The 27,696-nt window shown below is 42.6% G+C and overlaps 3 protein-coding genes across 5 annotated transcripts; 2 read left to right on the forward strand and 1 right to left on the reverse strand.

Annotated features, from left to right (window-relative positions):
* Positions 1 to 221: 221 nt before the first annotated feature.
* mrm3a (mitochondrial rRNA methyltransferase 3a) lies at positions 222 to 4,450 on the reverse strand. Its single transcript, XM_058080436.2, has 4 exons — positions 4,073 to 4,450; positions 3,029 to 3,273; positions 2,798 to 2,959; positions 222 to 1,775 (listed from the first exon to the last, which is right to left on the reverse strand). Exons 1-4 carry the CDS (start codon positions 4,396 to 4,398, stop codon positions 1,201 to 1,203), a joined length of 1,308 nt encoding a protein of 435 aa, XP_057936419.2. The 5' UTR covers positions 4,399 to 4,450; the 3' UTR covers positions 222 to 1,200.
* Positions 4,451 to 5,367: 917 nt separating this feature from the next.
* On the forward strand, positions 5,368 to 8,649 carry glod4 (glyoxalase domain containing 4). Its single transcript, XM_058080226.2, has 9 exons — positions 5,368 to 5,546; positions 5,632 to 5,681; positions 5,743 to 5,863; positions 5,946 to 6,090; positions 6,447 to 6,586; positions 7,966 to 8,052; positions 8,130 to 8,243; positions 8,310 to 8,396; positions 8,465 to 8,649. The coding sequence occupies exons 1-9, from the start codon at positions 5,463 to 5,465 to the stop codon at positions 8,528 to 8,530; spliced, it is 894 nt and encodes a 297-aa protein (XP_057936209.2). The 5' UTR covers positions 5,368 to 5,462; the 3' UTR covers positions 8,531 to 8,649.
* A 1,418-nt stretch (positions 8,650 to 10,067) lies between these two features.
* LOC131134694 (bridge-like lipid transfer protein family member 2) lies at positions 10,068 to 25,990 on the forward strand. Of its 3 annotated transcripts, none has more exons than XM_058080223.2 (40): positions 10,068 to 10,204; positions 10,679 to 10,805; positions 10,897 to 11,023; positions 11,261 to 11,310; positions 11,411 to 11,552; positions 11,813 to 11,931; positions 12,223 to 12,283; positions 12,355 to 12,553; positions 12,781 to 12,904; positions 12,979 to 13,103; positions 13,222 to 13,289; positions 13,374 to 13,510; positions 13,654 to 13,808; positions 13,946 to 14,139; positions 14,223 to 14,505; positions 14,577 to 14,782; positions 14,871 to 15,912; positions 15,991 to 16,182; positions 16,299 to 16,501; positions 16,614 to 16,732; positions 16,828 to 17,051; positions 17,136 to 17,326; positions 17,433 to 17,532; positions 17,610 to 17,809; positions 17,884 to 18,175; positions 18,262 to 18,419; positions 18,496 to 18,702; positions 19,101 to 19,200; positions 19,553 to 19,735; positions 19,822 to 19,943; positions 20,034 to 20,189; positions 20,440 to 20,561; positions 20,638 to 20,818; positions 21,958 to 22,044; positions 22,404 to 22,514; positions 23,304 to 23,439; positions 23,532 to 23,656; positions 23,740 to 23,841; positions 23,918 to 24,052; positions 25,027 to 25,990. In XM_058080223.2, the coding sequence occupies exons 2-40, from the start codon at positions 10,735 to 10,737 to the stop codon at positions 25,210 to 25,212; spliced, it is 6,735 nt and encodes a 2,244-aa protein (XP_057936206.2). In that variant the 5' UTR covers positions 10,068 to 10,204; positions 10,679 to 10,734; the 3' UTR covers positions 25,213 to 25,990. The 3 variants fall into 3 exon arrangements, with proteins under 3 accessions (XP_057936206.2, XP_057936208.2, XP_057936207.2); XM_058080225.2 differs by having other exon boundaries at positions 13,690 to 13,808; XM_058080224.2 differs by having other exon boundaries at positions 10,101 to 10,204; positions 10,682 to 10,805.
* The last annotated feature ends 1,706 nt before the right edge of the window (positions 25,991 to 27,696 follow it).

Here is a 27,696-nt window from a genome sequence, read left to right on the forward strand (position 1 = left end):
GGTGGGAAAAAAGGCCCCTTGAAGGTACTGAATGGGGCAGGTGGAGAAAAACCTGGTTTAGACTTAACACATTAAAAATTGTAAGCATTGCTGTCATCTATTAATAATAAATGTAGCACTTACATATGTAATGTGCACACATTGTAGTACATACATGTTGTAACACTGCTCTTAGCGGTGTTACGAGTACTACACAATAAGTAAAAATGAACACACTCATTTTGCCGGTTTCCATATATTGCCACATGTCTGTTTTAATTCATTGCCTCCAAACAAACAGGAAGAGGACTCACTCAATATTCCGACAGCATTCCCTTTATCAGTCATACAGTCCTTTTATCTTTTTGGGGGTGCGAGGGCAGGGCTGAAAAAATGTTTTGCCCCCCCCACTTGTAAAAACAAATGCCACAACCATCATTTACGTTCATAGTGAGCCCATAAACACAAACAAGCTATAACTTATTTTATTATGTTCATTCATTCATTTTCTGCCGCTTTTCCTCAAGGGTCGCGGGGGTGCTGGAGCCTATCCCAGCTGTCTTCGGGGCAAGAGGCGGGGTACACCCTGGACTGGTGGCCAGCCAATCACAGGGCACATATAGACAAACAACCATTCACACTCACATTCATACATATGGACAATTTGGAGTGGCTAATTAACCTAGCATGTTTTTGGAATATGGGAGGAAACCGGAGTAGCATCGTTGTGGCATCGTTGTTTAGACATTTTGTCTATAAATTCACTCACCGCTCTGTTTTCTTTTTTCTTCTTTTCTATCCCCTCCTGCTCCAGTCTGACCACTCAATTTGCAAAACATCATTCATTCATTTTCTACCGCTTATCCTCACGAGTGTCGCGAGGGGGTGCTGGAGCCTATCCCAGCTGTCTTCAGCCAAGAGGTGGGGTACACCCTGTACTGGTCGCCAGCCAATCACAGGGCACATATAGACAAACAACCATTCACACTCACATTCATACCTATGGACAATTTGGAGTCGCCAATTAACCTAGCATGTTTTTGGAATGTGGGAGGAAACCGGAGTACCCGGAGAAAACCCACGCATGCACGGGGAGAACATGCAAACTCCACACAGAGATGGCCGAGGGTGGAATTGAACCCTGGTCTCCTAGCTGTGAGGTCTGCGCGCTAACCACTCAACGTTGCAAAATAGATTATTACTCAACAATGATGTCGGACGTTATGAAAGCTGACGTCCGGCCTTCGAGGACCACTTCCTACTGGAAGTTTGCATTGCTTTTAAGAGTTGTTTCCTGCCCTCAAACAACAGGATACTGGCAGCCATGGCGGAATTCAAGCTGTCCATATAAGGAACAATAGGAATAAAAAGCCTGTGTCCTGTGTTTTTTTCCGCCAGTTGGACTGCTTCCACGCTCAGGCCTTGAGTCTCTCCTCCGATGATAATAGCTGTGGGACTCTGAGCCCAGTTTTCATGGTACAGCTTGGCGTCCACTCTTGGGAGTGAAAGCCCAGCATATTCCGAATCGGAATCAGAGTCGTACTCGTCAAAGTGTGCCTTCTGGTGGCCGGGTTTTACGCTGACCCAGCCGTAGTCGCCCGGTTTGGAGGGAGTTGTGTTCATTTGAGATTCTTTATTTGGATCAGGTCCGCTTGTGCTGTCGGCGACATGCACTGTTACATCCTTGGGTAGATGATCCTCAACTTCCTCCCAATTTAAACTGGGATAAATGGGCAGATGGAAATGGGCGCCCATCGCTGCTCGCAGTACTTTTGGCTCCCAGACATCAACACAACCTGTGACGGGATTTGAGACAGATTTTCATGACTTCATTAAATAATAAATTATAATCCACTTCACAAAAGGTGTGTACAAATATATTATCACATACTACAGTATTAATTGGCCCTGTACCCTAGAAACCGCCCATGAATGATACGGGAAAAGGCCCAAATGATACTGTGTCAAAGCCCAGGGCAGTGATACTGATAAAATATAAGAGTTTAACCATGTCCAGTATCAGACCCCTGCTCTGGTATTGCGCCCGTGAAACAACCAATCAGAGAACAGCGCACGAGTGTGAACACACAGCGTTTGTTTTGCTGTGATCTGTCAACATGTCAGCGGTTGACACTCCCGGCGAAAGACAAATAAGGAAAATAGCAAACAGAATATTAGCAATGGAACGTTTTATCACCATTAATGAGGAAGACAGACATTGATAAGACTGTTGATAAAATATTATTGTTCAAATATTTTTGCAATTATTGTGTTTACACTGTTTAGATATATCAGACCTTTGGTCTCGGGCTGATACTGACACTTGGGGGCATGATACCTGGCCGGATACCAGACAAACCATGTGATAACCTATAAATATATATATGTGTATATATATATATATATATATACATAAATACAAACAGAGGTGCAGATTCTGGAAATTCTAGAAAGTGTTCTGTGTCGGGGATTGTGTGTAGCAGCTCTATAGGAGTCCACAACTCGATACAAAGAGTCAAAAAATGACTCGAAATGATCGAAAAAACTAAAAATGCAAATACAAGTCGGAAAACCAAGGGCGACCTCAAGCTTTTTTTCTGAATGGCTCATCAACTGCAAGAACGAAGGAAGACTGGTAGAAAGTATTCCCCCACCTGAGTTAGACAAATACGTGTTTATGTTTATTTTATCAATCAGAAAAGAAAATGGGGATAGTGAATGATAATAAGCTCATGATTAAATAGTATGTGATAATAAGATCATCATAAAAAGCTGCTATTTTTCAATAAAAGTGCTTTAATGGCTAAAATTGGCCCACCTTTAGTGAGCAGGACACTATGGCAGCCGGCGGCAGCAGCACATCGCAGCATAGTCCCGAGGTTGCCAGGGTCACGGATGTTATCACAGATGAGTGACAGCGGCACCGAATGTGTTCGGTCTATGAATCTCAACCGTGATGCATCGGGGCGGGAAAATATAGCTGCAGAAGACAAAATAAAATCAGAACAATACACTCAAAACGTATCACACCATGAGAGCCGTAAATGACCTATTACTCCTTGTGGGGTCACAAGGTCAGACCACAGTTTGATGTCTTCGAATTTGACTTTAACAAGCGTGGCCCTCCTCAATTGGTCGAAAGGGAGCTCCCGCAGGCGATCTGCGGTGCTGAAGAAGACGGTTTGAGGAATGGCGCCCGCATTCAAAGCATCGCAGATCAATCGGCGACCTTCCAGGAGGACTTTGCCCTGTTGTTCCCGGAACGTTCTGGAACGAGCGACACTCACCAGCCTCCTGTAAGACAAGACATTCTTTCATTCATTCATTTTCTACCGCTTTTTCCTCACGAGGGCCGCGGGGGTGCTGGAGCCTATCCCAGCTGTCTTCAGGCGAGAGGCGGGGTACACCCTGGACTGGTCGCCAGCCAATCACAGGGCACATATAGACAAACAACCATTCACACTCACATTCATACCTATGGACAATTTGGAGTGGCTAATTAACCTAGCATGTTTTTGGAATCTTGGGAGGAAACAGTAGTAGCATCGTTGTGGCATCGTTGTTTAGACATTTTGTCTATAAATTCACTCCCTGCTCTGTTTTCTTTTTTCTTCTTTTCTATCCCCTCCTGCTCGGGTCTGACCACTCCAAATTTGCAAAACAACAAAACGTCATTCATTCATTTTCTACCGCTTATCCTCACGAGTGTCGCGGAGGGGGTGCTGGAGCCTATCCCAGCTGTCTTTGGGCGAGAGGTGGGGTACACCCTGGACGGGTGGCCAGCCAATCACAGGGCACATATAGACAAACAACCATTCACACTCACATTCATACCTATGGACAATTTGGAGTCGCCAGACAATGGAGGTTAAAATATGATACTACAACCATTTGCACTTTTTCTCTCCAAAAAATGCATTTTTTTTATTAAAAGCCCATCACTTTCACTCTGAATGGGTGATAGCATGCATGATGTGTATGCTGCATACATGTACCAAACAACAAAGGATCGTGATGAGTGCACAAAGCTATAAATATAAACAATGTCTATTTACATGACAATAACATTGCTATCACCACAACACATACTTACGCCAGTCTTTTATCGCCAGGTAACGCCCTCTCGAATCGGAGCCCATCGATTTGATCACTCTTACCAACCATATTAGCACTTTTGGTTGATATATTATTGCTTGTCTTCGTTAAATTGTCTCTTTCTTGCTCTGCTGCTCTGAATGACACTTTGACGTCATTCTTCTCCTTCGCTTTTACGTCTTCGGAAAATGTCACTCTGACCGGCTTCCGTCTAAGTCCACGCACATAACGTTTACATTCCACATTGAATCGGCTCCCCCTTGACAAGAAAATAGCTTTTTCCAAGGAGAAAAGGCAACTCGTGTGTTTCATGTAGATCGCCATTTTGGCCTTTACGTCTTCTTCGCTGGGTGAATGTATGTGTGTATTGTTACCGCTTGGGGGTCTACAGCGCCATCTGTTGTTCAGTAGAAAACGGAAGTAGTTACAATAAGGCACTTATTCTACGAATGTCCCATTTCTCAAGCATTTTGGACCTAAGTTTCTATTTTACTTTTTATGTCTTTCAATACATTCATTGACATCAAAATGGAAATGGTCTTTTTTCTACAATGTAACCTTCTTAAAGATTTGCATAATGGTGTGAAATTTCTTTATTAGGAAAATTCCATATTCACAAATCCAGAGTGTTGTTTTGTAAGCCAAATATTCACCAGTTTTCTTCTAAAAACAATTCATATGAAGAACAAGCTTAAATGACTATTGTTTTTATTTTTGTTATTTTCAAGCAATATCTCTCGCACATTCCTTTCTTTGTTATTTACTTTTCCTTATTTATTTCATTGTTCTATAAAATTGCACTTTTATGTTCCTGTAATTCAGCTTATACTGTTTCGTAATTGAAGTTTGTAATAAAATATATATTAAAAAAGGAGGGAACAAAAATAGAGGGTTGTGTCCACACCCGGACACAACACACAGAGCGCGGTGTCGCTGCCGCCATCTTGTGTAGCACAACTTGGCAGCAGTGTATATGCATATATAGGTAGTTTACAGCCGCACAGTATGGCATTTTTATTGACTTATCGCGTCCATAAGTTCAGAAACTATCAGTAAAAACGTCAAAAGTCGCAAACGAACAATGATGTGCTACACAAGATGGCGGACTCGCAGCGACAAAAACGTACGGCTCATGAGTTTTCTACGTAAAGTAGTTCTGTGGTTAAGGTGTTACATTTTTAATCATAGCTGTACTTTATGAAACGTTATTTAAGGAATAACGTCAAGTACTTGGAACAGTAAAGAAATAGCAGTAGCAACAGTTTGACACCCCGCTAGCTTTTCTGCTAATAATCAACGCCAGATAAATCGATCGACGAGGAAGTTGAACCACACTCACGTGACCATCCCACTACATAATAACAACGGTGATAACCTGCACAAGAAAAATGAGACGGGCGTTGCATTTTGTTTTTAAAGTTGGTGACCGGACCAAAACTGCTACATTTTATCGAGATGTCCTGGGAATGAAGGTGGGTTATCTTCCGAACGCACTCATTTCATCCATATGCCTGATAATTAACTAGACATTCAGTAACATTCTTATATCAATGACAGGTTTTGCGCCACGAGGAGTTTGACGAAGGCTGCAAAGCAACTTGTAACGGGTGAGTTGTACCTAAAATGCGTACTCATTGCGTAACAGTTCTAATTCTACTCTTTCCATAGTCCCTATGATGGAAAATGGAGCAAGACTATGGTTGGCTTTGGTCCGGAAGATGATCATTTTGTAGCTGAGCTCACATACAACTATGGCGTGGCAGAATATCAACTTGGAAATGATTTCTTGGTAGGGCTTGATCATATACTATGTGATGCGTACATGCGTACTGTACTGTGTATATTCAGGAATTATGCTTTGTTTCTTGAAGGGGCTCACCCTGCAGTCAAGCAAGGCTGTGAGCAATGCCAAGCGTCTTGGATGGCCTCTCACACAGGTAGAAGACGACCTGTATGTGACCCAAGCTCCGGGCGGTTATCAGTTCTATTTGGTGGACCGAGAGCAGCCTCACAAAGGTGAGTGACGCAGGCTTCTCTTGTGCCGCAGAGATGTTTTAATTTAATTTGAACATGCATCAGATTACAATTGAATGCATCACATAATCAGTTCACAGTTCCACATGTCCAAAAGGAGTAGGAAGAAGCAAAGCTTATTAAATCCTACCCCTCCATCTGGTACTTTTACAATCAGTAACTGTTACATTTGTTCACTTCCTGCTTTCCATAATACAGTTTAAGTTTTTTGGGTTTTTTTTTAATAATGCACATTGTACCGAAGTACGAGGTGATATGACCATACAATGACATAATGGTTACCATAGTAACTGTCAATTTTGGTAGTTTACATTACCGCATGGATGACCCTTCCACAGGTGACCCTGTGCAGAGAGTTTCGCTTGGCGTGTCAGACATCAAGAGGTCTACCAACTACTGGTCGACACTTTTGGGAATGACAGTGATGGAAAGGAATGAGGGGAAGAAGACAGTGTTGTTGGGATTCGGAGACACTCAGGTGAGTCAAAAGCGGGAGAGTCCAAGTGAGTCACATTGCAGCAAATATTTAGTTTTATCTTTTCAAGGGATAACAGCATATAAATTAAACTTGGATATGCTTTAGAATAGTCGGCCTACAGCTTGGAAATCAATCATAAATCATACACAATCATAAATGAACATACTTGTTTTTGCACTACTAAAACATACATCTCACTGTTATGTACAATAATGCTTCAAATGTGCAATACTGGATTTATGTGCATTAAGATTAATTAATCCAAGTGCAATACTACATTTTGTTTACTGAAATTCCACATTTGGTTACTGCAATTCTACATCTTGTTACTGTATAGGTTATTGTTTTTGATGTACATATATTTACACTTATTTTGAACAGCACCTGACACTTTTATATTTATATTGTTATTCCTTGTTTTATTTTTTATTGTATCCTTATTTTTACCTTCTACAAAATTCACCGTGGAGTTGCACTCAAATTTCGTTGTATGCAATACAACGGGGGACCGAGCCTTTTCTGTGGTTGGCCCCAAACTATGGAACTCTCTCCCCTCCCAAGTAAAAAAAGGCCCCCAACATCGAAAGCTTTAAGGCTCGTCTTAAAACCCACTTTTATTCTCTGGCTTTTAACTCTGAGTGAGTCGTATGGTTCTGTGTCTTTTAGTTCTTCGTTTTTTATTGTAATTGGTTTTATTTTTTATACTTTTATTGCTTTGTTTCTTGTTTTTAATATTTTAATATCTATTTTATTATTTTATTTCTTAAATGATCTTTTAGTTTTGGATTATTACTTTTTATTTTTACTAGTCTGTGCAGCACTTTGGAAACTCTGTTTATAAAATGTGCTATATAAATAAAGTGGATTGGATCGGATTGGAATACAATTCTATTGCGATTCTGATTTTGATTCTGAAAGCAGTATAAAAGTTCACACAAGCTGGACAAGTAAGAACACCTCACAGTGAACAAGTCCAAATTGTAACCTTGGTGTTGATATTTAACACTAAACACTATTGTGCCTTAATCCTCTTGGGCATGGAATTCACCAGCGCTTCCTGAAATCTTCTTCCATGATGACATCACTAGTGGAGCTGGTGGGTGGTAAACACACTTTCCTTTCTTCTGACCGACGATGGCTCAGATGTGGAGACCACTCCAGAACTCATACAGCCCCAGATCATGACACTACCACAGCTATGCTTGACTGTGGGCAATTATCACTGATTCATTTTTGGTGGATAGTCAATCTATGCTGCGATACAAGATGTACACTGCCTACTCTAAAGTATATCCAAGTTTCATTTGTATAGTATTGTCAATTGAGAAGATATACTGTTATAAGAACTATGAAATGTGAGGGCTGCGTTCACTTTGTAGTGTAAACTGGAACTTCACGACATCAGTGGCGCAGTAGATCATGGAACAGCATTTGGAAGAATTGCATTTTCATGCCCCAGGGATCAGGTAAAATAGTCTTATTCTGTTGTTATTGAATGTACGGGATTTATTATTAATATTCTACATGTTCTTGTATTCCACAGCTTCCTGACCTGGAAGCATTGATGAAAAAAGAAAATGAGAACATTATCACACCTTTGGTTAGCTTGGACACACCTGGGAAAGCCACCGTAGAGGTTGTTATTTTGGCTGACCCGGTAGGTACAATTACACGTATTACGAACTCTACAAAAATATGGGTGGACTTAATTTCTCTTTATTAGGATGGCCATGAGATTTGCTTTGTGGGAGATGAAGCATTCCGACAGCTTTCCACAGTAGACCCTAAAGGCGATGAGCTGCTCGATAAGGTCAGTGGCGCTGCCGTAGTCAATTTATTTGACAATGTTTGCCACTCAAATCTTATTTTGTTTCCCAGGCAATGGCTGATGACAAAAGCAATGAGTGGTTTGCCAAACACAACAGACAGAAGGCTGCTGCATGAGATGGACGACAATGACTGCAACTCTGTCAGCTACAGCTGTTTAGAAAAGATGCTTCTTTTATCTTCTTTCAACTTTACAGCATTTATAGGACAAAAATAAATGCAATTTCATAATTCTATGGTAATGGTTCTCAAAACATTTTATGGCAAGTACCACCTCCAAAATACAAAGTGTGTAGTTTTGCAAGTACGCTCCCTTGCTCTGTCATGATAAAAAAAACAAAACATTAATTTCTAAGCCCCGGGTGTATGCCTAGCCTATCACAGTTGGCGAAGGGCAGGCAACACCCTGGACAGGTCGCCAGCCAATCGCAGGGCACAAATAGACAAACAACCATTCACACTCACATTCATACCTATGGACAATTTTTAGAGTTGTCAATTAACCTAACGTGAACCAAGAGAAAACCCACGCACACACGGGGAGACCATGGAAACTCCACACAGAGATGCCCAACAGAGATTCGAACCCAGATGGCTTGACTGTGTGGCCAAAATGCTAACCACTTGCCAATATTCTTAAAAATACGGTACTTAAAATACATAAATAATATCAAATACATACATACACACACACACATATATATATATATATATTTATATAATGTTAGCGTGCACAGATAATCACAGCTAGGAGACCAGGGTTCAATTCCACCCTCTGCCATCTCTGTGTGGAGTCTGCATGTTCTCCCCGTGCATGCGTGGGTTTTCTCCGGGTACTCTGGTTTCCTCCCACATTCCAAAAACATGCTAGGTTAATTAGCGACTCCAAATTGTCCATAGGTATGAATGTGAGTGTGAATGGCTGTTTGTCTATATGTGCCCTGTGATTGGCTGGCTACCAGTCCAGGGTGTACCCCACCTCTCGCCTGAAGACAGCTGGGATAGGCTCCAGCACCCCCGCGACCCTCATGAGGATAAGCGGTAGAAAATGAATGAATGAATATATATATTGTTGCTGTTTCAAAAACAAGTCATGTAATATTGCCTACATGCAACACCCAACTCAAAATAACACCCATATATTCCTGCCACAAGGCATGCTGGGTAGCTTGTGGTTCTCTCCCAACATGTCGCCGTGTTTGTCGTATTTCTGCCTGATGGCAAAATATATTTGGGGAGGTTGTCAAGGAAGTAAACAAGCTCATGCACATGCTCCTGATATAGTTGTATTGTCATAGTTCATGTTTTTGTTGTTGATGCTGGATTACCCAGCATGCCTTGCGGCCACTAGTGCATGTTGATAAACAGAAATCACCACCCAACTCAGTGTACTAAAGCAGAAAAGCCTACAGATTTGCTGCAGCCTCATTATTTAGGATTCCAATGGATTTTTCAATTGAAAATGGCTTTGAAAGACTACTAACACTAGAGTCAATACCACCAAAACAATATTGCAATATTGATATTGGCCTGTTTCTTTCTTTTACCAAATCCCCAGCTAGTTGCTACTTTAAATACACTTTAAAAATAAAAGGAAATATATTACCTCTCACTTTGTTTGTGGGTGTTTCTTCCTTCCTTCCTTCCATTAGTGCTCCACAGCCACCGTCCCTTGAGCACAGCCAAGCGGGGCGGAGTGTTGACTCCCTCGGTACGGACTAAACTGTCAGCTGTCACGGCTCCTTACCTCCGTGTGTGCCGACGGACCGCAAACACTGCAAACATGCCCGGGTACGTACATTTTTAAAACAGCGGTGTAACGAAAACGACCAGCTACTCAGAAAGTTAGTTCCAAACTGTAAGCTAACAGTTAGCATTAGCGTGCTATGTTGCTGCTAGCACAGATTTGCTTTGGATTTTTTTTTGTGTGTGTGTGATGACGCGGCGGCAAGTGTCGCTTACATTTTGGGGGATATTAACACTCTTGTGATTGTTATTATTTGTTTTCATATAAGTAACTTTTTGGAGAGCTTCGTACATGGTGCTAAGCAATACAGTTAGCTAGTAGCTATTCCAATTTGTATTTATGATGCCAGTGAATCATTCGCAACGCAAGCCAGTGTTTACCGTTAGCTGAACAATTATATTGTCCCTGTCAGAGTAATTCTTAACCTTCAGTGAGGTTTATTTGTATGAATATACTGTACTGTCAGAATGTGTGTCAAACTAAAGTAATGATACATATCTGTCTACCTCCTTGTACAGAAGCTGATGCAGTCAACTCCATGTCTACAATTTGGGTGTGAACAACTTGGGACATAATGTCTCACTTGCTGATTTCCTTCCTGACAATCCTCCTAATTTGCATTGTGTTGTTATGCATCATATTCAGGTAAGTGGGTATCATAATATATTTTACTTCAACGGTGTGTCACACTTTATTTTACTAGCAAATATTGACTCTTTTTGATGTTATCCAATAGATGGTTGGTCAACACTTTGGCTGTGAGACTCTTCCAGACTGCACTAAATGCAGAATTGAGGATCAAATCAGTCGGATTGTTTTCCGTTCAAGGAGTTAGTATCCAGTTTCACCCGCAGCATACTGTGGTAAGCAGCACCATATTTACTTGTTGTTTATGTTGCAAGCTCAACCACTCCCTTATCTCTTATAAACAATCAGATAAGGTACGGCTGCACAATCTAATGAGCGCTAATATAATAATGTGGCATTAGTGTCTTAGTAAAAGCAGAATTTTTTATATAGTGTTTTGAATTGGATGTCATTGTGTCCTCGATGTTGTGGTTGTCCCTTTTGTACGGTAACAGTGATTCTTTTTACATCAGGAAATTGATCGAATATGGATTTCAAGTAAACTACTCAAACAGGATTTGCCGTGAGTACGCATATATGTGTTATGGAATGTGTCACTTCACATATTGAAAGAGTGGATTTTTGGATGTCAGACAGCAATTGTCCAATTTTTTTTTTTTTAGGAGATACCTGGCACTGTGCGTTGGTGAGACAAGGGTTCGGTTTGATTTGCAAGCACCCCTGGGACCACTGATGAACAAGAGTCATGGGAAGAAAATGGGGAAGATTTCAGTCAGCGCCACAACACTTCGATTTTTATCACAAGTATGGCCCCTCATAGATCAAATAGAATCAGTTTATCAATCTTATAATCTGTTCCAGAGTCAAACTCTTACCATCATAAACAGACCTACCAACATTCTTTCTAATATCTCATATGACTTCCCAAGACAGTGCTTTGTTTTGTTCAACTTTTAAAGCATGTAGTTCCTCTGAAACAATTCCATTTTGTATAACATCAGGTGCATTCATCTTCAAAAGCACCAAAGACTGACTTTTCACTTCCTGTTTTTTTGTCTTTGCAGCTGCTGTCATTCCACATTAGTTCCATTAATGTGATGGTTCTCAACCTGGCCCTGTCCGAGTCTCTGTGGCACATGACCATCTCCTGCATCACTTTGTTACTTGACCACCACAGTAAGAGGTGTGCAGTACTGTCTGTAGTATATGCAGTTTTCAGGTCACATTTCCATACAAATAGTATGATTCATTGTGTTTCCACTGTGAAGTATGCAGGCAAGATGGCGATAACAATGGAGAGAAACAGCTAGCTCGCTATTCTTTCTTCTTGGCTTGTCGCTCCATTATTAGACAAGCTTTGTTAAGACTGTTTTAAGGCTTTGATGATCAAATGCTAATTGACAGAATGTTCATGTATGGTGGAAATTGAACCAAACTCTTGATCTGTCAAGGAGGTATTTAATGTTCTTTGCAGGTTGGCATGGGACTTCTCCGTGGGACAGTTAAGCAGCAAAGTTCTTAAAAGCAGCCAGCTGGTGAGTTTTTTTTTTGGTCCTCTGATACCTCCTGCTTGAGTGCGAATACCTAATGTGTCATCTGTTTGTAGGACATTTGTTTGGCTGAAGTGGCGTTTGGGTTGTTGCTTTCGGGTGACGTGAGCCTACCCGAGATAAAGCCGGGCTTGCTGTCTTTGCGCGTGAGGACGCTGCTAGCAGAGCTGCATGAGGGCCTTTTCCTCAGCCAGATCCTGGTGCCGGTGTCTCCCACAAGGACAACTCAAGAGACATATCATGAACAAACACCAGGTAAATCATTATTTTCTCTAATATAATAAATTACACTTACACAGAATGCAATCATGTGACTTTTTTGTATGATTCTTTAAATTATCTGTTACATTAACATAGTACATATTGTAGGTATATTGCATTTTTCCTATCACACTACTCAAAATAACACAGCTTTGCGTTGATGGTGCTCTAAACTGGTAAACGGTCATTTGAAAGTTAAAATGTTTGTTTGTTTTTTTAAGTGTGTGCTGACACAGAATTCATCCATACTGAAACTGTGGAACAAGTTCACCGCTTCATCCCACAAAAGGTCAACATGGAATTTGATAATACAAATGTTACCCTGTCCATGCACAGCCAGAAAAGGTGAGTTAGCATACTGTAATTCTCAGATGGAATTATTTCTAACAAGGTTCTTGACTGTTTTTCTACTTTCAAAGGCACCTGAACTGGACTCTGAAGTCTTTAAAGGTGTGTTATGGACGTGATGATGAGCAGCTTCCCCTCAAAAGCTTCACCCCTGAACTGAGCTTTCCACAGAGCAACCTGGAGCTCCTTCTTGAGGGTTAGTCCACAGCTGGGTGCCATGTGTTAACCAAAGAGAGATGGTTACTGATAAACGGCTATAAATAATATTTCTTTTTGTGTTGTGTGTGTGTGTGTGTGTGTATATAAACTGGCAGATGGACTTCTTCTCTCTCAAAGCAGACAAAGAATTCTCTGTGTAAACACACTCAAGACATCCCTGCAGGTCAGGCAGACGGTGCTTGTCTGTGCAACGCCTCGGAGGGCTGTACCTCATATTTCACTTGTTTTATTGTGTTTATACTTTTAGGTTACATCCATCGACATTTGCGGCTCTTTCACTGTCAATACTTGCATCATCCACTATCGTCACCAGGAGTTTTTTCACTGGCTGAATCTGCTTCCGTGGGGAGAGCTGATCCACAGGAAGGAGTCACGTCGAAAAATGCAAGTGGCCATCTGAGGGGGAAAAAAAAAAAAACGTTCTGACCTAGTCGTACTTACGTTTTTCACACTAATAATCTTTTTTTGTTTGTCTTATCCATGTATTTGTGTAATGCTCATTGCATCTTGTACGTTATTGTGCGTAGTCCATTAGATGTTTTGCCCACCCTCCTCTTCTTCAGACGCCTGCCCCACCTGGATGCCCCTGTGATGATTTCTTCTTCCGTGTCCAACCTCAATGTGTCCGTCCAGCTGGGAGACACGACACCTTTCGCGCTCGGCTTCCTCTCAGCCCGTGCAGGTACGACATTTAATTTTCTAGTCTTAAGGCATTGTTCCATTAATATTGCATATTGACTGTTACTGTTGATTTACATTTTTTTCACATTTTTGTTTGTGTACTACTAACAGTTTAATTTGTGTATGTTACACCCACAGAACTGCAGCATCTTCTGGACTTAAAGGTTGACCAAGACAACCCAGAGTCCCGAAATGTGCACCAACGGTCTTCATTAAACCTGGACAGTTTCTGGTGGCGTGTGGGTCAAGGCTCTCATATCCAACAAGCCCCCCACCCTCCTGGCAAACATGTCTGGGGTGAAGCGCTGATCCTAGACTCCCTCTCTCTCCAAGTAAAGAAAGTCAAACGTTAAGATGCATTTTTTTGGAATGTTGAATTAATAATAAAAGAGTTCTGTCAATGCCGCAACTCTAGGGAAGCTGGAATCGACCAAGCGCTGAGATGAATGGCAGCCCTCCGTGTCTGAGTGTGGAGTCCAGCCTGAAGGGACTTCAAGTGGAACTGTCAGAAACCTGTGCTTTGTGTTTATCTCGTCTGATGTCCTTCATTCACTTTCCCAGTGGAGAACGGCCAAAGCTCTCAGTTGAATCTACCCCTACTGGCTATACTGTGCAACCCTTCTCATCGTCACAGCTGCTTTTCAAACTGGACTGTCATTTGGAGGATGTCAATGTTTTCACAATCACTGATCTGGCTGGTAGGTTTGGATTCAAACCAGTAATGTGTATATACTTCATATGAATGAAGCATTTTACCGTTTTTTTTTAGGAGCTCTGTCTTTGCGGATGGATACTGTTGGAGTCATGAGCTCTACAGAGAGCTCCAAGGTGTCTCTACATGGTGTTGGCTTCTCCGTGATCAAGACACTCACAGAGAACACGGAGACATGTTGCCCCGCCTCTCAGATGGCTAACCCACAACTGAAGCTCACCAGTACAGCTCTCTGTTACCATGGCACCACCCACACACTGCAGGTGTTCACATATCGGTCCATGCTTTCATGTGTCAGTGTTGCAGCTTTATCAATATATTCAATGTTTTGCAAAAAAATTATTTTTTCAGGTTCAGTGTGAAGAGGAGATCGCTGTCACATGGACACCCCCGGATCATATGTTCTTTTATCAGCACATGACCGAAGCACTGGGTTGTTGGCGTATGCTTTGTGGGGATCCAGAAGAGGACAGCACAATCAAATCTGATGAATCACAACAGAAGAGAAGGCTGAGTTTGCAGGTTGAGTTGAGTCACACTCGTGTTACCGCTCATGTTGGCGAACAGAACTATATTCTTCTTCACACGGAAGCGCTTTCCATCTCCAAGCATGCAGGTTCAATACAAGTGTGCACCCCCTCCCTTGTTTTTAACTTTGACGGCCATAACATCGTGTCCTTCAAAGGCTTGGATGTGGAAACACACGCTGATTTGCCTGAGATGCAACTGCACAGGAACAGCTTCCCTTTCCTCGACACTCCCCAGAACCGTGTCTGGGTTTTCACTTGCCCATTCCTGTCTCTGGAGTTCCCATATCAGTACAATTTCTCCAACACCTTCGATAAGGCCATCAGTGTGCAGAAGTGGTTGAAGACTCTGCACCGTCCATCTGGACAGGCCTCCACAGTCCAGCAGGGCCTGCCTCCGGACCTCATCTTCAAGGTCAGCCAGTTCTCCTTTGTCTTCTTGGACGACATTTTTGAGATTAAGCTCAGAGACAACTATGAGTTGATGAAGGACGAAAGCAAAGAAAGCGCAAAGCGTCTTCAGCTTCTGGATAAGAAGGTGGCTGATCTGAGGAAGCAGCACGGAGAACTGCTGCCTGCCAGGAAGATTGAAGAGCTGTACAGTTCGCTGGAAAAAAAGCACATCGAGATCTACATCCAGCGCTCGCGTCGTCTTTACACCAACACGCCCATGAGGAAGTCCTTGCTGACGTGGACTGTGTCTGACCTGGAAGTTGTCGTCCTGGCTGACCAGTCACTTCACGGACCAGAGAGGGTGAGAGAGCAACTGAGGGACATTGACGGCATTAGCCCCTTCCCAAGAGATGGGCTCCCTTTGGTGATCCAATGGTGCCGTGCTGTCAAGTTTAAACTGACTGCGTTTTTAGGTTAGTACACCAAATTATTTAGTAACGGTTCATTCAATGTCTCAAAATTTACAAATGTACGTGTTTCTGCTGTGCCAGTGAGAATTCGAGACTACCCTCGCTACCTGTTTGAGATTCGCGACTGGACGCTGTCTGGGCGTCTGATTGGGACTGAGCAAGACGGACAGGCCAGAGCTCATCGCAAAGCGATTGTTCCACTCGGCGCACCGTGGGGAGACGTTACGGTTCACAGAAATATGCCACCCCTCAAGTTCTACTATGACTTCAAATGTGTGTTGTGATACTTTCTATTTCATTTTGAAAATGTCATATTACGTATCATATTCACTTGTTTTGCAGAGCATTACAAAATGTTCTATTTAATACTGAATGATGTCTCTCTACAGCCAACATCTGCCTGTACACTATTGTTTGGGGACCATGTTGGGACGCTGCTTGGAACCTAATCGGCCAGGCAGTTGATCTTCTCACCAAACCCACAGTGGACCCGTCACCTCTTCTTGCATGGTGGGACAAAAGTCGGTTCTTACTGCATGGGTGCTGGGTCATGGACATTGATCAGGCTAATCTACATCAGCTTGCCACAGAGGTACAACTGTATACACACTATATATATATATATATGCTTCCGAATAATTTATATAATGTCACTATATGTACTTCACTGGCTTTGACTCACACCTGACTTTGCATTCCGACAGGACCCTTACAACACAACGGAAAACTTGCACTGGGAGTGGAATAAGTTGAATTTTGATTGGAACCCTGGCCAGTTTGTTTTTAAGGGAGATTTGAATGTCAATGTTAGGACAGCATCAAAGTAAGTGAAGGCAGTGCTTGTTAAATCACAAACACAGTTTTCAAGGTAATTTTTTTTTGTCTAAGTTAATATAAGTTTATTTTCTCCATTTTTAGATACGACGACATCTGCTTTCTTCACCTGCCCAATTTGTGCATGACCCTTGACCTTCAGTGGCTTTGCCATGGCAACCCTCATGACCACCATGCTGTCATGCTCTGCTGCGCAGAGAACGTCGCAGACGTGACCTCAGGACAGCCTCATGATTCCTACAGAGCTTTTCGCTCGGAGAATCTCAACCTCTCCATCACCATGGACCTTAACCAGCAGTGTGGCCAAGGTTTGTGTGTGTGTGTGTGTGTGCATTTATAAGCTGTCCTTTCAAAACAGCATTCAGTGTCACTTCACTCTTTTTTTTTTTTAGAGTCATCACAGCCCAGAATCCTGCTGTACAGCAGCACCCTGCGGTGGATGCAGAACTTTTGGGCCACCTGGACGAATGTGTCTCGGCCGATCTGCAGAGGCAAGCTCGCCCAGAGTCTCAGACCCGTACGTAAGAAGCTGGGTCAGCATTACAAGCAGATGTCCTACACCGCAGCCTTCCCACAGCTACAAGTAAGAGGGTCCTAGCCCATTCTCATTTAATTCTATAGATTAATCACTTAAACAAAACAAAATTACTATTAATGTATGCTTTTACTACGCATTGGGGGTCCTTTAGGTGCATTATTGGGCTTCCTTTGCCCAGCAAAGAGGTATCCAAGTGGAGTGCAACAAAGGCCATGTTTTTACTCGAGGGGCACAGAGACTGATTCCACAGGGTAACAATGTCAGCCTTATGGTCTTCTAACGTTTGTCTTTTAATGTTAATGTTTTTTATTTGTGTTTTCTCCCACAGCTGGCACTGTGATGAGGAGGCTGATCTCCGAATGGAATGTGACTCAGATGGTTAGCGAGCTGTCGCAGGTGACCGTTCATTTAATGGCCTCCACTTGGGATGAGACAGCAGACCACCAGATTAACGCTCAAGTGAAGAAGACTCATCTTCTCAGCCTGTCCTCCCTGAGTTACCAGCGACAGAGCAACCACGTGGAAGAGGTGACGTTGTGTGGAGTACACGTCGGAGTCTAATCTGGTGTTTTGTGTAATCTTTATCCATGCATTCTTGACAGGAAGTGAACCTGAAGGATGAAACCACTTATGCGCATAAGCTGCGTCTAGTGGACCTGCGTGCTTCCTGGAATACTACTAACAGGAACATAGCCTTTGGGCTGTATGACGGTTATAAAAAGGCTTCTGTCCTGAAAAGAAACCTCTCCACTGAAGCTCTGAAAGGTCTGCGGATTGACACACAGTTGCAGGCCAAAAAGCTCAAGCGCTCCCCTTCCAACTTCTCTCCCACCGCCGCACCCACTACACCGGTTGTTCCAACCCTCAGTCGAGCAGAGAAAAGTCCACATGAGGGTGAGGGCTGTGTTTTTGATACTTAAAATACATAAATATTCCATTAATATGGACTTCTGCTCTTATTTGGACACTTTGCTCTATAGGGACATCAATGCTCCAGAAGCTCATTGAGGAAACTGATAAGTTCGTAGTATTTTCCGAAGAGGACTCGGGCGTGAGTGACCAGCTTTGTGGCATAGCGGCCTGCCAGACTGATGACGTCTATAACCGCAACTGGTTCATTGAGTTGGTCAACTGCCAGGTAGCTGCATATATCACCACACCACACTAGTTACATCATATTGTTCATCAGTGCTGCTCTGTTGTGATCTACCCAGATGATGCTGCGAGGCACAGAGACGGCAGGCTGCGTGCTGGTGTCTGCATCCATGGCCCAGTTGCACCAGTGTGAGCACCATCCGGCTTGGTACAATGACACATTGAAGCAGAAAACCACCTGGACCTGTCTGCTGGACGGCATGCAATACTTCGCCACCATGGAGACCAACCCGTCTGAGCAAGAGGACAGGCAGTTGTGGCTGGAGGTCGGTAAAGCTCTCACTGGGTTTGATTAGTGGTTAGATTGGTAATAACTACTTTATTGATCATTGAGGGACTTCTGGAAAAGCCAAAGCAGACTCATGCAGAGAAGAAGCCACTTTTTATCATCATTTGCATATAAGGAGGGCAGTGCTACTCATTTTTCCCTGCTCTTACCCCCATGGAAGATGAAGGAATTAACCTTTTAGTCAGGCTGCATTCATACCCACTACTACACAACTAGATTAAAAGTTTACTCAGCAGTGGTTAGGAAACCAGAAGCCAGTTTTACTAACTTTGAACTAATTATAAAGTGAGTCTAAGCTACTACCATATGTCTGATATGATAGGTTTTATGGGTTTAGTATCCATAATATTTTGTGTGATTTTGTGTTGTGTTCAGGTGAAAAACATAGAGGAGCACAGGCAGCGGAACCTCGACTCAGTGCTGGAACTGATGGAGAGTGGCCAGGCAGTGGGAGGAATGGTTAGCACCACTACAGGTACTGATGCCACACACACACACACAAAAAAAATGTATAGGTCGACCACTGCTGTAGCGGAATCAGTGAAATGATCCTTTTTTTCAAAATTGATTCAAATGATTCAAAGCTATTTAAATTTAATCAAAATGATTTAAATTATATGTACAAATTACTGTTTATGCTGTACATTGTTGTTCATGTTTGATGTAATTTATTTATTCTCCACATTATTATTATTATTTATTATTACACAGGAGCCAGGCAATGACATTTTGTTGGCAATTTCACTGCTGTGTTATTGTGCAATGACAATAAAGCAAGTCTATCTATCTTATCTATCATCCATCCATCCATCTTTATGTATGCACAGACTGGAACCAGCCAGCCCAGGTAAATGAAGCACAACAGGTACAGCGCATCATCTCCCGCTGCAGCTGCCGGATGCACTACATCAGCTACAGTCATGACATCAACCCGGAGCTCGCCACACAGATTAAACCTCCAGAGCTCAGGAATAACCACGAGAAAGAAGACCTACTGAAAAAACAGGCTGGTGCGTGTCAATGTTTGATATCCCTCACACAGGTTCTTCATCTTCAACGCAGTCTTCACAATTGTTGTTGTGCTTGTTTTTCTCAGGTGCTGTGGACACATTCACCCTCATTCACCATGACCTAGAGATATCAACCAACCCTGTTCAGTACGCAATGATCCTGGACATCGTTAACAACCTCTTGTTGCATGTAGAACCCAGACGCAAGGCAAGCAACTGCTTCCATTGTCACATCTCCCAATGTTCTTTTTTTTTTTCTCCTCACTGATATTTATTTTTGCTCGTGCCCTATGTTTAGGAGCACAGTGAGAAAAAGCAGCGTGTACGGTTTCAGTTGGAAATCTCCAGTAACCCAGAGGAGCAGCGCAGCAGCATCTTGCATCTCCAAGAGGCAGTCAGGCAACACCTTGCTCAGATAAGACGCCTAGAAAAGCAGATTTACTCCAACATCAGGGTGAGTTTGTACTACTATTAGGTCAGGGAGCCCTTTCAGTGTTGGTGAAGACCTGCTAACATGTACAAATTAATTATGCTCATCATGCCATTTGACTGTGGACAGGACAAATAAATATTATCAGTTTCTTTATAATCTTGTATACTGGTATAGGTGGTATATAATATACTGGTGATAATTGAGTTAACCCTTGTTGGGCAAATATGGTATACTCTATATGCATTTTCTCATATGCTTCACCATTGTATAGACACAACCTGAGGAACTGAGCATTGACGAGCTGAATGATATCAACATGAGACTGCAGAACCAGCTAAACCAAGAGAAGAACGACATGCAAATGAAGAGCGAAGAGCTCAACATCCTCATCAGGTCCTCGCATCTTGTGCTTACTCATCATTAAACAGAGGTGGCACTCCTGGCGTAATGCAACATTTCATCCTTTCAGGTGTTTTAAGGATTTCCAGCTACAGAGGGCGAACAAGCTGGAGCTACGGAAGCCACCAGAGGATGTGAGTGTGGCGCGAAGAACCGAGATCTACTTTGCACAGGCCCGATGGTGTTTGACTGAAGAGGACGGCCAGCTCGGCATCGCTGAGCTGGAGCTACAGAGATTTATGTATAGCAAGGTAAGTGGTGGTTGGTATTTGAGGCTCTTCTGCATCTTTTTTTTTTTTTTTTTTACTGTGTTCAGCTTTAGAGGTTCTACTGTCATAGTTTTAGGAAATGTTTGCAAATACGTAAATGCATTTTCCTACAAGAACATCTTCATTCCTGCGAGGAGTCGTATTCCAATAAGTAACAGTTACATTAAGCGCGATATTCATAGGTTATCACATGGTTTGGCTGGTATCAGGCCAGGTATCATGCCCCCGCGCGCCACACACTTGGGGGCATGATACGGGGCCTGATACCAGACAAACCATGTGATGATCTTATTATCACATACTATTTAATCATGAGCTTATTATCACGTACTATTTAATCAAAAGACCATTTTGTTTCCAGAAAATGTTCAGTTTATTACATGTATTATATCTAAACAGTGTAAACACTATAATTGCAAAAAAATTTCAACAATAACATTTTATCAACAGTCTTATCTTATCAATGTCTGACAATTAAAGTTCCATTAATCAAGTTTGGGTTTTTTGGTGACTGGAGAAACACTAGGAATATTTATAGTTACAGTGACATTTCCTGTCACATGCGCGGAGTTTAGAAAGTTAAGCCCGACTTGTATTCGCATTTTTATTTTTTTCGATCATTTCAAGAGTGTCCTCCTCATTAATGGTGATAAAACGTTCCATTTCTAATATTCTGTTTGCTATTTTCCCTATTTGTCTTTCCCCGGGAGTGTCAACTGCTAACATGTTGACAGAGCACAGACGGCAGCAAAACAAATGCTGTGTGCTCACGCTCGTGCGCTGTTCTCTGATTGGTTGTTTCACGGGCACGATACCAGAGCAGCGCGCTCTGAATGGACAGCGACGGGGGGCTGATACTGGACATGGTTAAACTCTATATTTTATCAGTATCATTGCCCTGGGCTTTGACACAGTATCATTTCGGCCTTTTCCTGTATCATTCATGGGCGGTTTCGAGGGTACAGGGCCAATATGTGATAATATGTAAATGTTGCATCCTCTGCAGCTCAATCAATTTTCTTAAGTCAGTGATAAATACATTCATCATGCCCATGTCCAATCAGAAGATAGGAACGTAACTAAACAGTTTGCTTTGCGGCTAATTGTGACCATCTTCACAGCTCAACAAGTCTGACGACACTGCAGAGCATCTGTTGGAATTAGGCTGGTTCACGATGAACAATCTTCTGCCCAACGCAGCATACAAGGTAAAATGTTGCCTGTAGTCAACAAAATGTGCTGACATTTTTGACAAAGTACCCACTGTCAACACTCTATGACATTCTCCTTATATTCTCTACCTGGTTTCCTGTGTCTAGCGTCTGAGGGTATGTACAGTGCTGGCACAATGAATAAGTACTGAAGTGTGTAATGGCTCCATCTTGTTTTGTCTGGATGAGATCACCCAGCGGCACTTAGTTATTTGATTGTCGCATGCACAAACGCATCGTCTTGTGACGCACGTCTTGACTCATTACAATTGCACTTATGTTTAAAATGTAAATTTATATGATCTCAAATTAGGAGCAAACGATTCAAGATTTTGTCCCCAATCTATCTCCAATAGGTGGTGCTTCGCCCTCAGAGCGCAGGTCAATCTGGACGACAGTTCGCCTTGCGCCTCTTCAGTAAAGTGCGCCCCCCGGTAGGCGGGATCTCCGTCAAGGAACACTTTGAGGTAACATGTAACTTTGGACAATTACAGTGGTATGAAAAAGTAGCGTTTGCTCGTTTAATGTTCGCAAAAAGGCACTTGGACACTCCACAGAAGTTTTGGCATACATATTTTGTGGACTGATGAAACCAAAGTTGAATTGTTTCGGAGGAACACACAACGTCACTGTGATGCATGGTGGAGGATGCATCATGGTTTGGGGCTGTTTTGCTGCCTCAGGGCCTGGCGACTTGCAGGGATGATGCTGCAACAAGAGGATGGATGGAAAGAGGATGGATGCTGCAACAAGTAGAGGTCTACACGGAGTGGCCAAGTCTAAAGTCCAGACTTGAACCCTATTGAGATGCTGTGGCATGACCTCAAGACAGCGATGCATGCCAGACATCCCAGGAATCTGACTGAACTACAGCAGTTTTGTAAAGAACGGGACAATATTAGTCCTGATCGATGTGCCAGACTAATCTGCAGCTACAGGAAGCGTCTGGTTGAAGTTATTGCTGCCAAAGGGGGGGGGGGGCACAAAATATTAAATGTGATGTTTCAGTTACTTATTCCTCCCCCTTCTGTCTTGTTTGCATGCTATCCTCATTAAAACATGAAAACCTATAAATGTTTGGGTGGTTATAGTTAAAGCAGACACTGTTTTTCATCTGTGTGATCACATTTGATGGTGATTTTATGCAGAAATATGCATAAATTCCAAAAGGTTCAGATACTTTTTCATACCACTGTACCTTTTTTTAATGTTTTGTCAGAGATGTTGCACTTTGAAAATGAAAACCCCATTTTCAGGTGAACGTAGTGCCTCTCACCATCCAGCTGATGTACCACTTCTTCAAGAGAATGATGGGTTTTTTCTTTCCGGGAAGAAATGTCGAAGAGGAGGAGGTTACCGATGAGGAAGACAAATTCCGATTAGTTACCACAGGTATGGATCCCTGAAGGGTTAGGGCGTGGAGTGTAGGATCACAGAGAAGGTCCAATGCTAATGATGATGTCATCATATTTTTTGTATCCCAGGTATCCCTGTAAAGACTAGACAGTCATCAGAGGACTCCATCGGAGCAATGGGATCCAGTAGAGCTGTCACACAGGGAATGAACCGCACCGCTGGGGTCAGGAGGTCGTTCAGAAAACCTCCAGAGGTATTGATACTTTTGTTGTGTGGTGTTTAGATGAACAACATATGTGATTTAATGCTACTAATGCTAACTGTTACCCCCACCAGCATCCTGTTGATGACATTGATAAGATGAAAGAGAGGGCGGCCATGAATAATTCCTTCATCTACATCAAGATTCCTCAAGTGCCGCTCTGTGTCAGCTATAAGGTGACTAGCCACTTATTGTGTTATATTGTGTTACTAACAACTATGCAAACATACCATAAATACTGAACGTCCTCAGGGAGAGAAGAGTAGTGTGGACTGGAAGGACCTGAACTTGGTCCTGCCGTGTTTAGAGTACCACAACAACACGTGGACGTGGTTGGACTTCGCCATGGCTGTGAAAAGAGATAGTCGCAAAGCTCTCGTTGCACAGGTAGGCAACATTCATGGGCTGTATTGCGGCAAACGGAAGGGGTCAAATGGCGAGGAGGGAAATAGGCTCCTCATCAAGTTTGTTAATGAGGGCAGAGATTCACATTAGTGGTGTAATGTAATGTACACTTATTATAGTTGGGTTGGTAGGTCAAGGTGCAGACCATAATGCAAAACATAAAAACTGCATAGTTTTTGTGTAAACAGCAGGTTTTTTTTAATGAAACATAAAAAACTACTGACAGACAATTCTAAGGTGAACTAAGTCTTATTTAATCCCACAAGAGGCAGTTCAGGGGCGGCACGGCGGTCTAGTGGTTAGCGCGCAGACCTCACAGCTAGGAGACCAGGGTTCAATTCCACCCTTGGTCATCTCTGTGTGGAATTTGCATGTTTGCATGCGTGGGTTTTCTCCGGGTACTCCGGTTTCCTCCCACATTCCAAAAACATGCTAGGTTAATTGGCGACTCCAAATTGTCCATAGGTATGAATGTGAGTGTGAATGGTTGTTTAGGCTGGGATAGGCTCCAGCACCCCCGCGACCCTCGTGAGGAAAAAGCGGTAGAAAATGAATGAATGAAAGAGGCAGTTCATCCATCCAGTTTCTATGATGCTTATCCTCACTTGGGTTGTGGGGGTATGCTGGAGCCTATCCCAGACACATATAGACAAACAACCATTCACACTCACATTCATACCTATGGACAATTTGGAGTCACCAATTAGCCGAGCATGCACATTTTTGGAAGCGGAGTTCGAACCCAGGTCTTCCCGATTTCCTGACTGTGTAGCCAACATGCTAACCACTCATCCACAGTTATAGGCTATATACAGCTATGTACATGTTGTCACAGGTTTAAAGTATTTTTGCTGGTTATTTTTATACTGAGTGTTATGCTGTTAAAATAGCATTCAAAAGTCAACGTTACATAATATTCAAGTGTTTTTGACATAACCTATGCTTGTTGTGCTTAGATGATAAAGGAGAAGCTACGCTTAAAGCCTGCCACGGGTTCGGACCTGCGGGGGAAGATGTCTGACGGCAAGGTGGACAATAGCCTGCAGCAGCAGGAGGAGGACGAGAAGGCACGACTCCTCATTGGCCTCAGCACCGCTGACAAGAACTCCAGCAAGAAGAGCATCTTCAGTCGACGCAAGTGAGTCGACGTCTTGCATCTCAATAAAAAAAAAAGCGGAATAGTCGAAGCATTTCAAGCCATATTTTGGACTATGTTGTATGATCCTGCTGATTTGTGAGATTTAATTAAGAATATAATGTGGACAAAAAGCAGCCATTGGGTGCCTGTTAGTTAATTACTTAATGACCAAATACTAAGTATGTTTATTTGTGTGCCATTCAGCTGTCAATGCATTTCATTCATCAATGAGCACGCTTGCGTTTTAGCTACGGATATACCATCCATCTATGTATCACTGCTACTGCTACACGTCATGTGCCTCTATGAACAACAGAGCAACCTTTCCTGCTGGCTCAGGACCACGGTTGCTCACGTTAGAAAGCACCTTCAGAACCTTGTCAGTGTCTGCTGTAAGAATCCTATATGTATACAAATTTGTATGTTTTTACTAGTCAAAACTTATCATATCACGGTTTTATTTTCTGTCTGTCAGCCTGTAGTTACAAAAAAGAAGAGCACAAACATTCATATCATGTGGCATTTGGATTGATGTGATGTGTGTGTAGGGGCGGGTGGGGCTAATCTGTTTTGTAATTCTAACACTAAAGCACTTTTTTAAGCAAAGTCTTTTGGTATTTTTGTAGACTCACTCGTATTACTGTGCTGCTAAGCCTTTTGGGTTTCAAAATGTTCAATGACTGATCTGATATTCCATCTGTTGGACAAAGAATTCTGTTTTCCGTCAGCTTTTTGTGGCCTAATGTTTATCTGTCAATAAAAAGTGTTAAATTGTGTTTGAATGGCGATGATGACTGAAATTGGTGGCTCAAGGCCGGCTCTTTTTTTTCTTTATTGACCTCAATACTTTGTTGATGCTGATGAAAATAAGTCCAGTTTCATTCATTCATTCATTTTCTACCGCTTTTTCTCACGGGGGTGCTGGAGCCTATCCCAGCTGTCTTCAGGCGAGAGGCGGGGTACACCCTAGACTGGTGGCCAGCCAATCACAGGGCACATATAGACAAACAACCATTCACACTCACATTCATACCTATGTACAATTTGGAGTCGCTAATTAACTTAGCATGTTTTTGGAATGTGGGAGGAAACCGGAGTACCCGGAGAAAAACCCACGCATGCACGGGGAGAACATGCAAACTCTACACAGAGATGGCCGAGAGTGGAATTGAACCCTGGTCTCCTAGCTGTGAGGTCTGCGTGCTAACCAATCGACCGCCATGGCACCCAGTCCAGTTTCAATTATGTATTTTTTCTGATTTAGAAAATAAATTCCCATAAGAATATGGAAATTCAATAAAATGATCTGTTACTTAAACTTTCTTAAATGTAAACAAGAAATGTACCTTAGCTTGGATGACACTAAAATGTGCTCAAGTGAAGAAGTCAAAGAAAAACAAAAGACTGAACCATCATCTCTTTTATGCAATTTTAGGGGTGCTTGGCGTACATGCCCCACATGGACTTACTAACATGAAAAATTAAGTATCAGTGGTGCTTGAGAAAATCACTGCCCCCTCTTGAGTGCTGCACTCACATACATAATGACCAACTTTGAGCTGACCCATTTAGAGGAAGCCTCACCCAGCCAATGAGGACACCCTTAATAGCGCAGAAAATTGAGCACCAGATAAAGTATCGTCATTAAGTTTTTTTTTAATTAGGTAACAGAGAGCTGGAGTGTCCCAGTGGAAGAAGCCACATGTAATTGATGTTCTTCTTTAAAAAAGTCCTGGATCTATTTTCAAGCTGATCCTAATGAACGGGACTCCACCGTTTGCCTCCTGACATTACAATTCCCTCTCAGGCCCTTGTCTTGGGCAGGTCCATCATGGCTGTGTTTTGGCAGGTAGACCAGTGACACACATCTGGATGTAGAGGCACACTGACCCACTGTGGAGGTGAGAGGAGTCCCCCTGCAACTGTATTTGATAATACGTGTTACTACAACATCACAGATTGAAAATGTATAAATACGTCTTTGATAGCGATTTAGTTAAGTTGCTACTTATACAGCTCTGTTTATTTACGTCGCAAACTACGCAAAACTGCATCAGTTTTCTCCAATCCATGCCAACAACTTTCTTTTGCTCATCATGTGTGGGAGGAAACCGGAGTACCCGGAAAAAAAACCCACGCATGCCCGGAGAGAACATGCAAACTCCACACAATGGACTCAAACTTGGGTTTTCTCGCTGTGTGGCCTGCGCGCTAACCACTTGATACCGTGCAGCCCTAAATGGTAGTATTTAATTCATTCATTTTCTACCGCTTATCCTCACGAGGGTCGCGGGGGTGCTGGAGCCTATCCCAGCTGGCAGGGTACACCCTGGACTGGTCGACAGCCAATCACAGGGCACATATAGACAAACAACCATTCACACTCACATTCATACCTATGGACAATTTGGAGTCGCTAATTAACCTAGCATGTTTTTGGAATGTGGGAGGAAACCGGAGTACCCGGAAAAAAACCCACACATGCACG

This window comes from Doryrhamphus excisus, linkage group LG8 (assembly GCF_037039965.1).
Source record: "Doryrhamphus excisus strain RoL-2023G ecotype Guam linkage group LG8, RoL_Dexc_Guam_v1.1, whole genome shotgun sequence".
NCBI lineage: Eukaryota > Metazoa > Chordata > Actinopteri > Syngnathiformes > Syngnathidae > Doryrhamphus > Doryrhamphus excisus.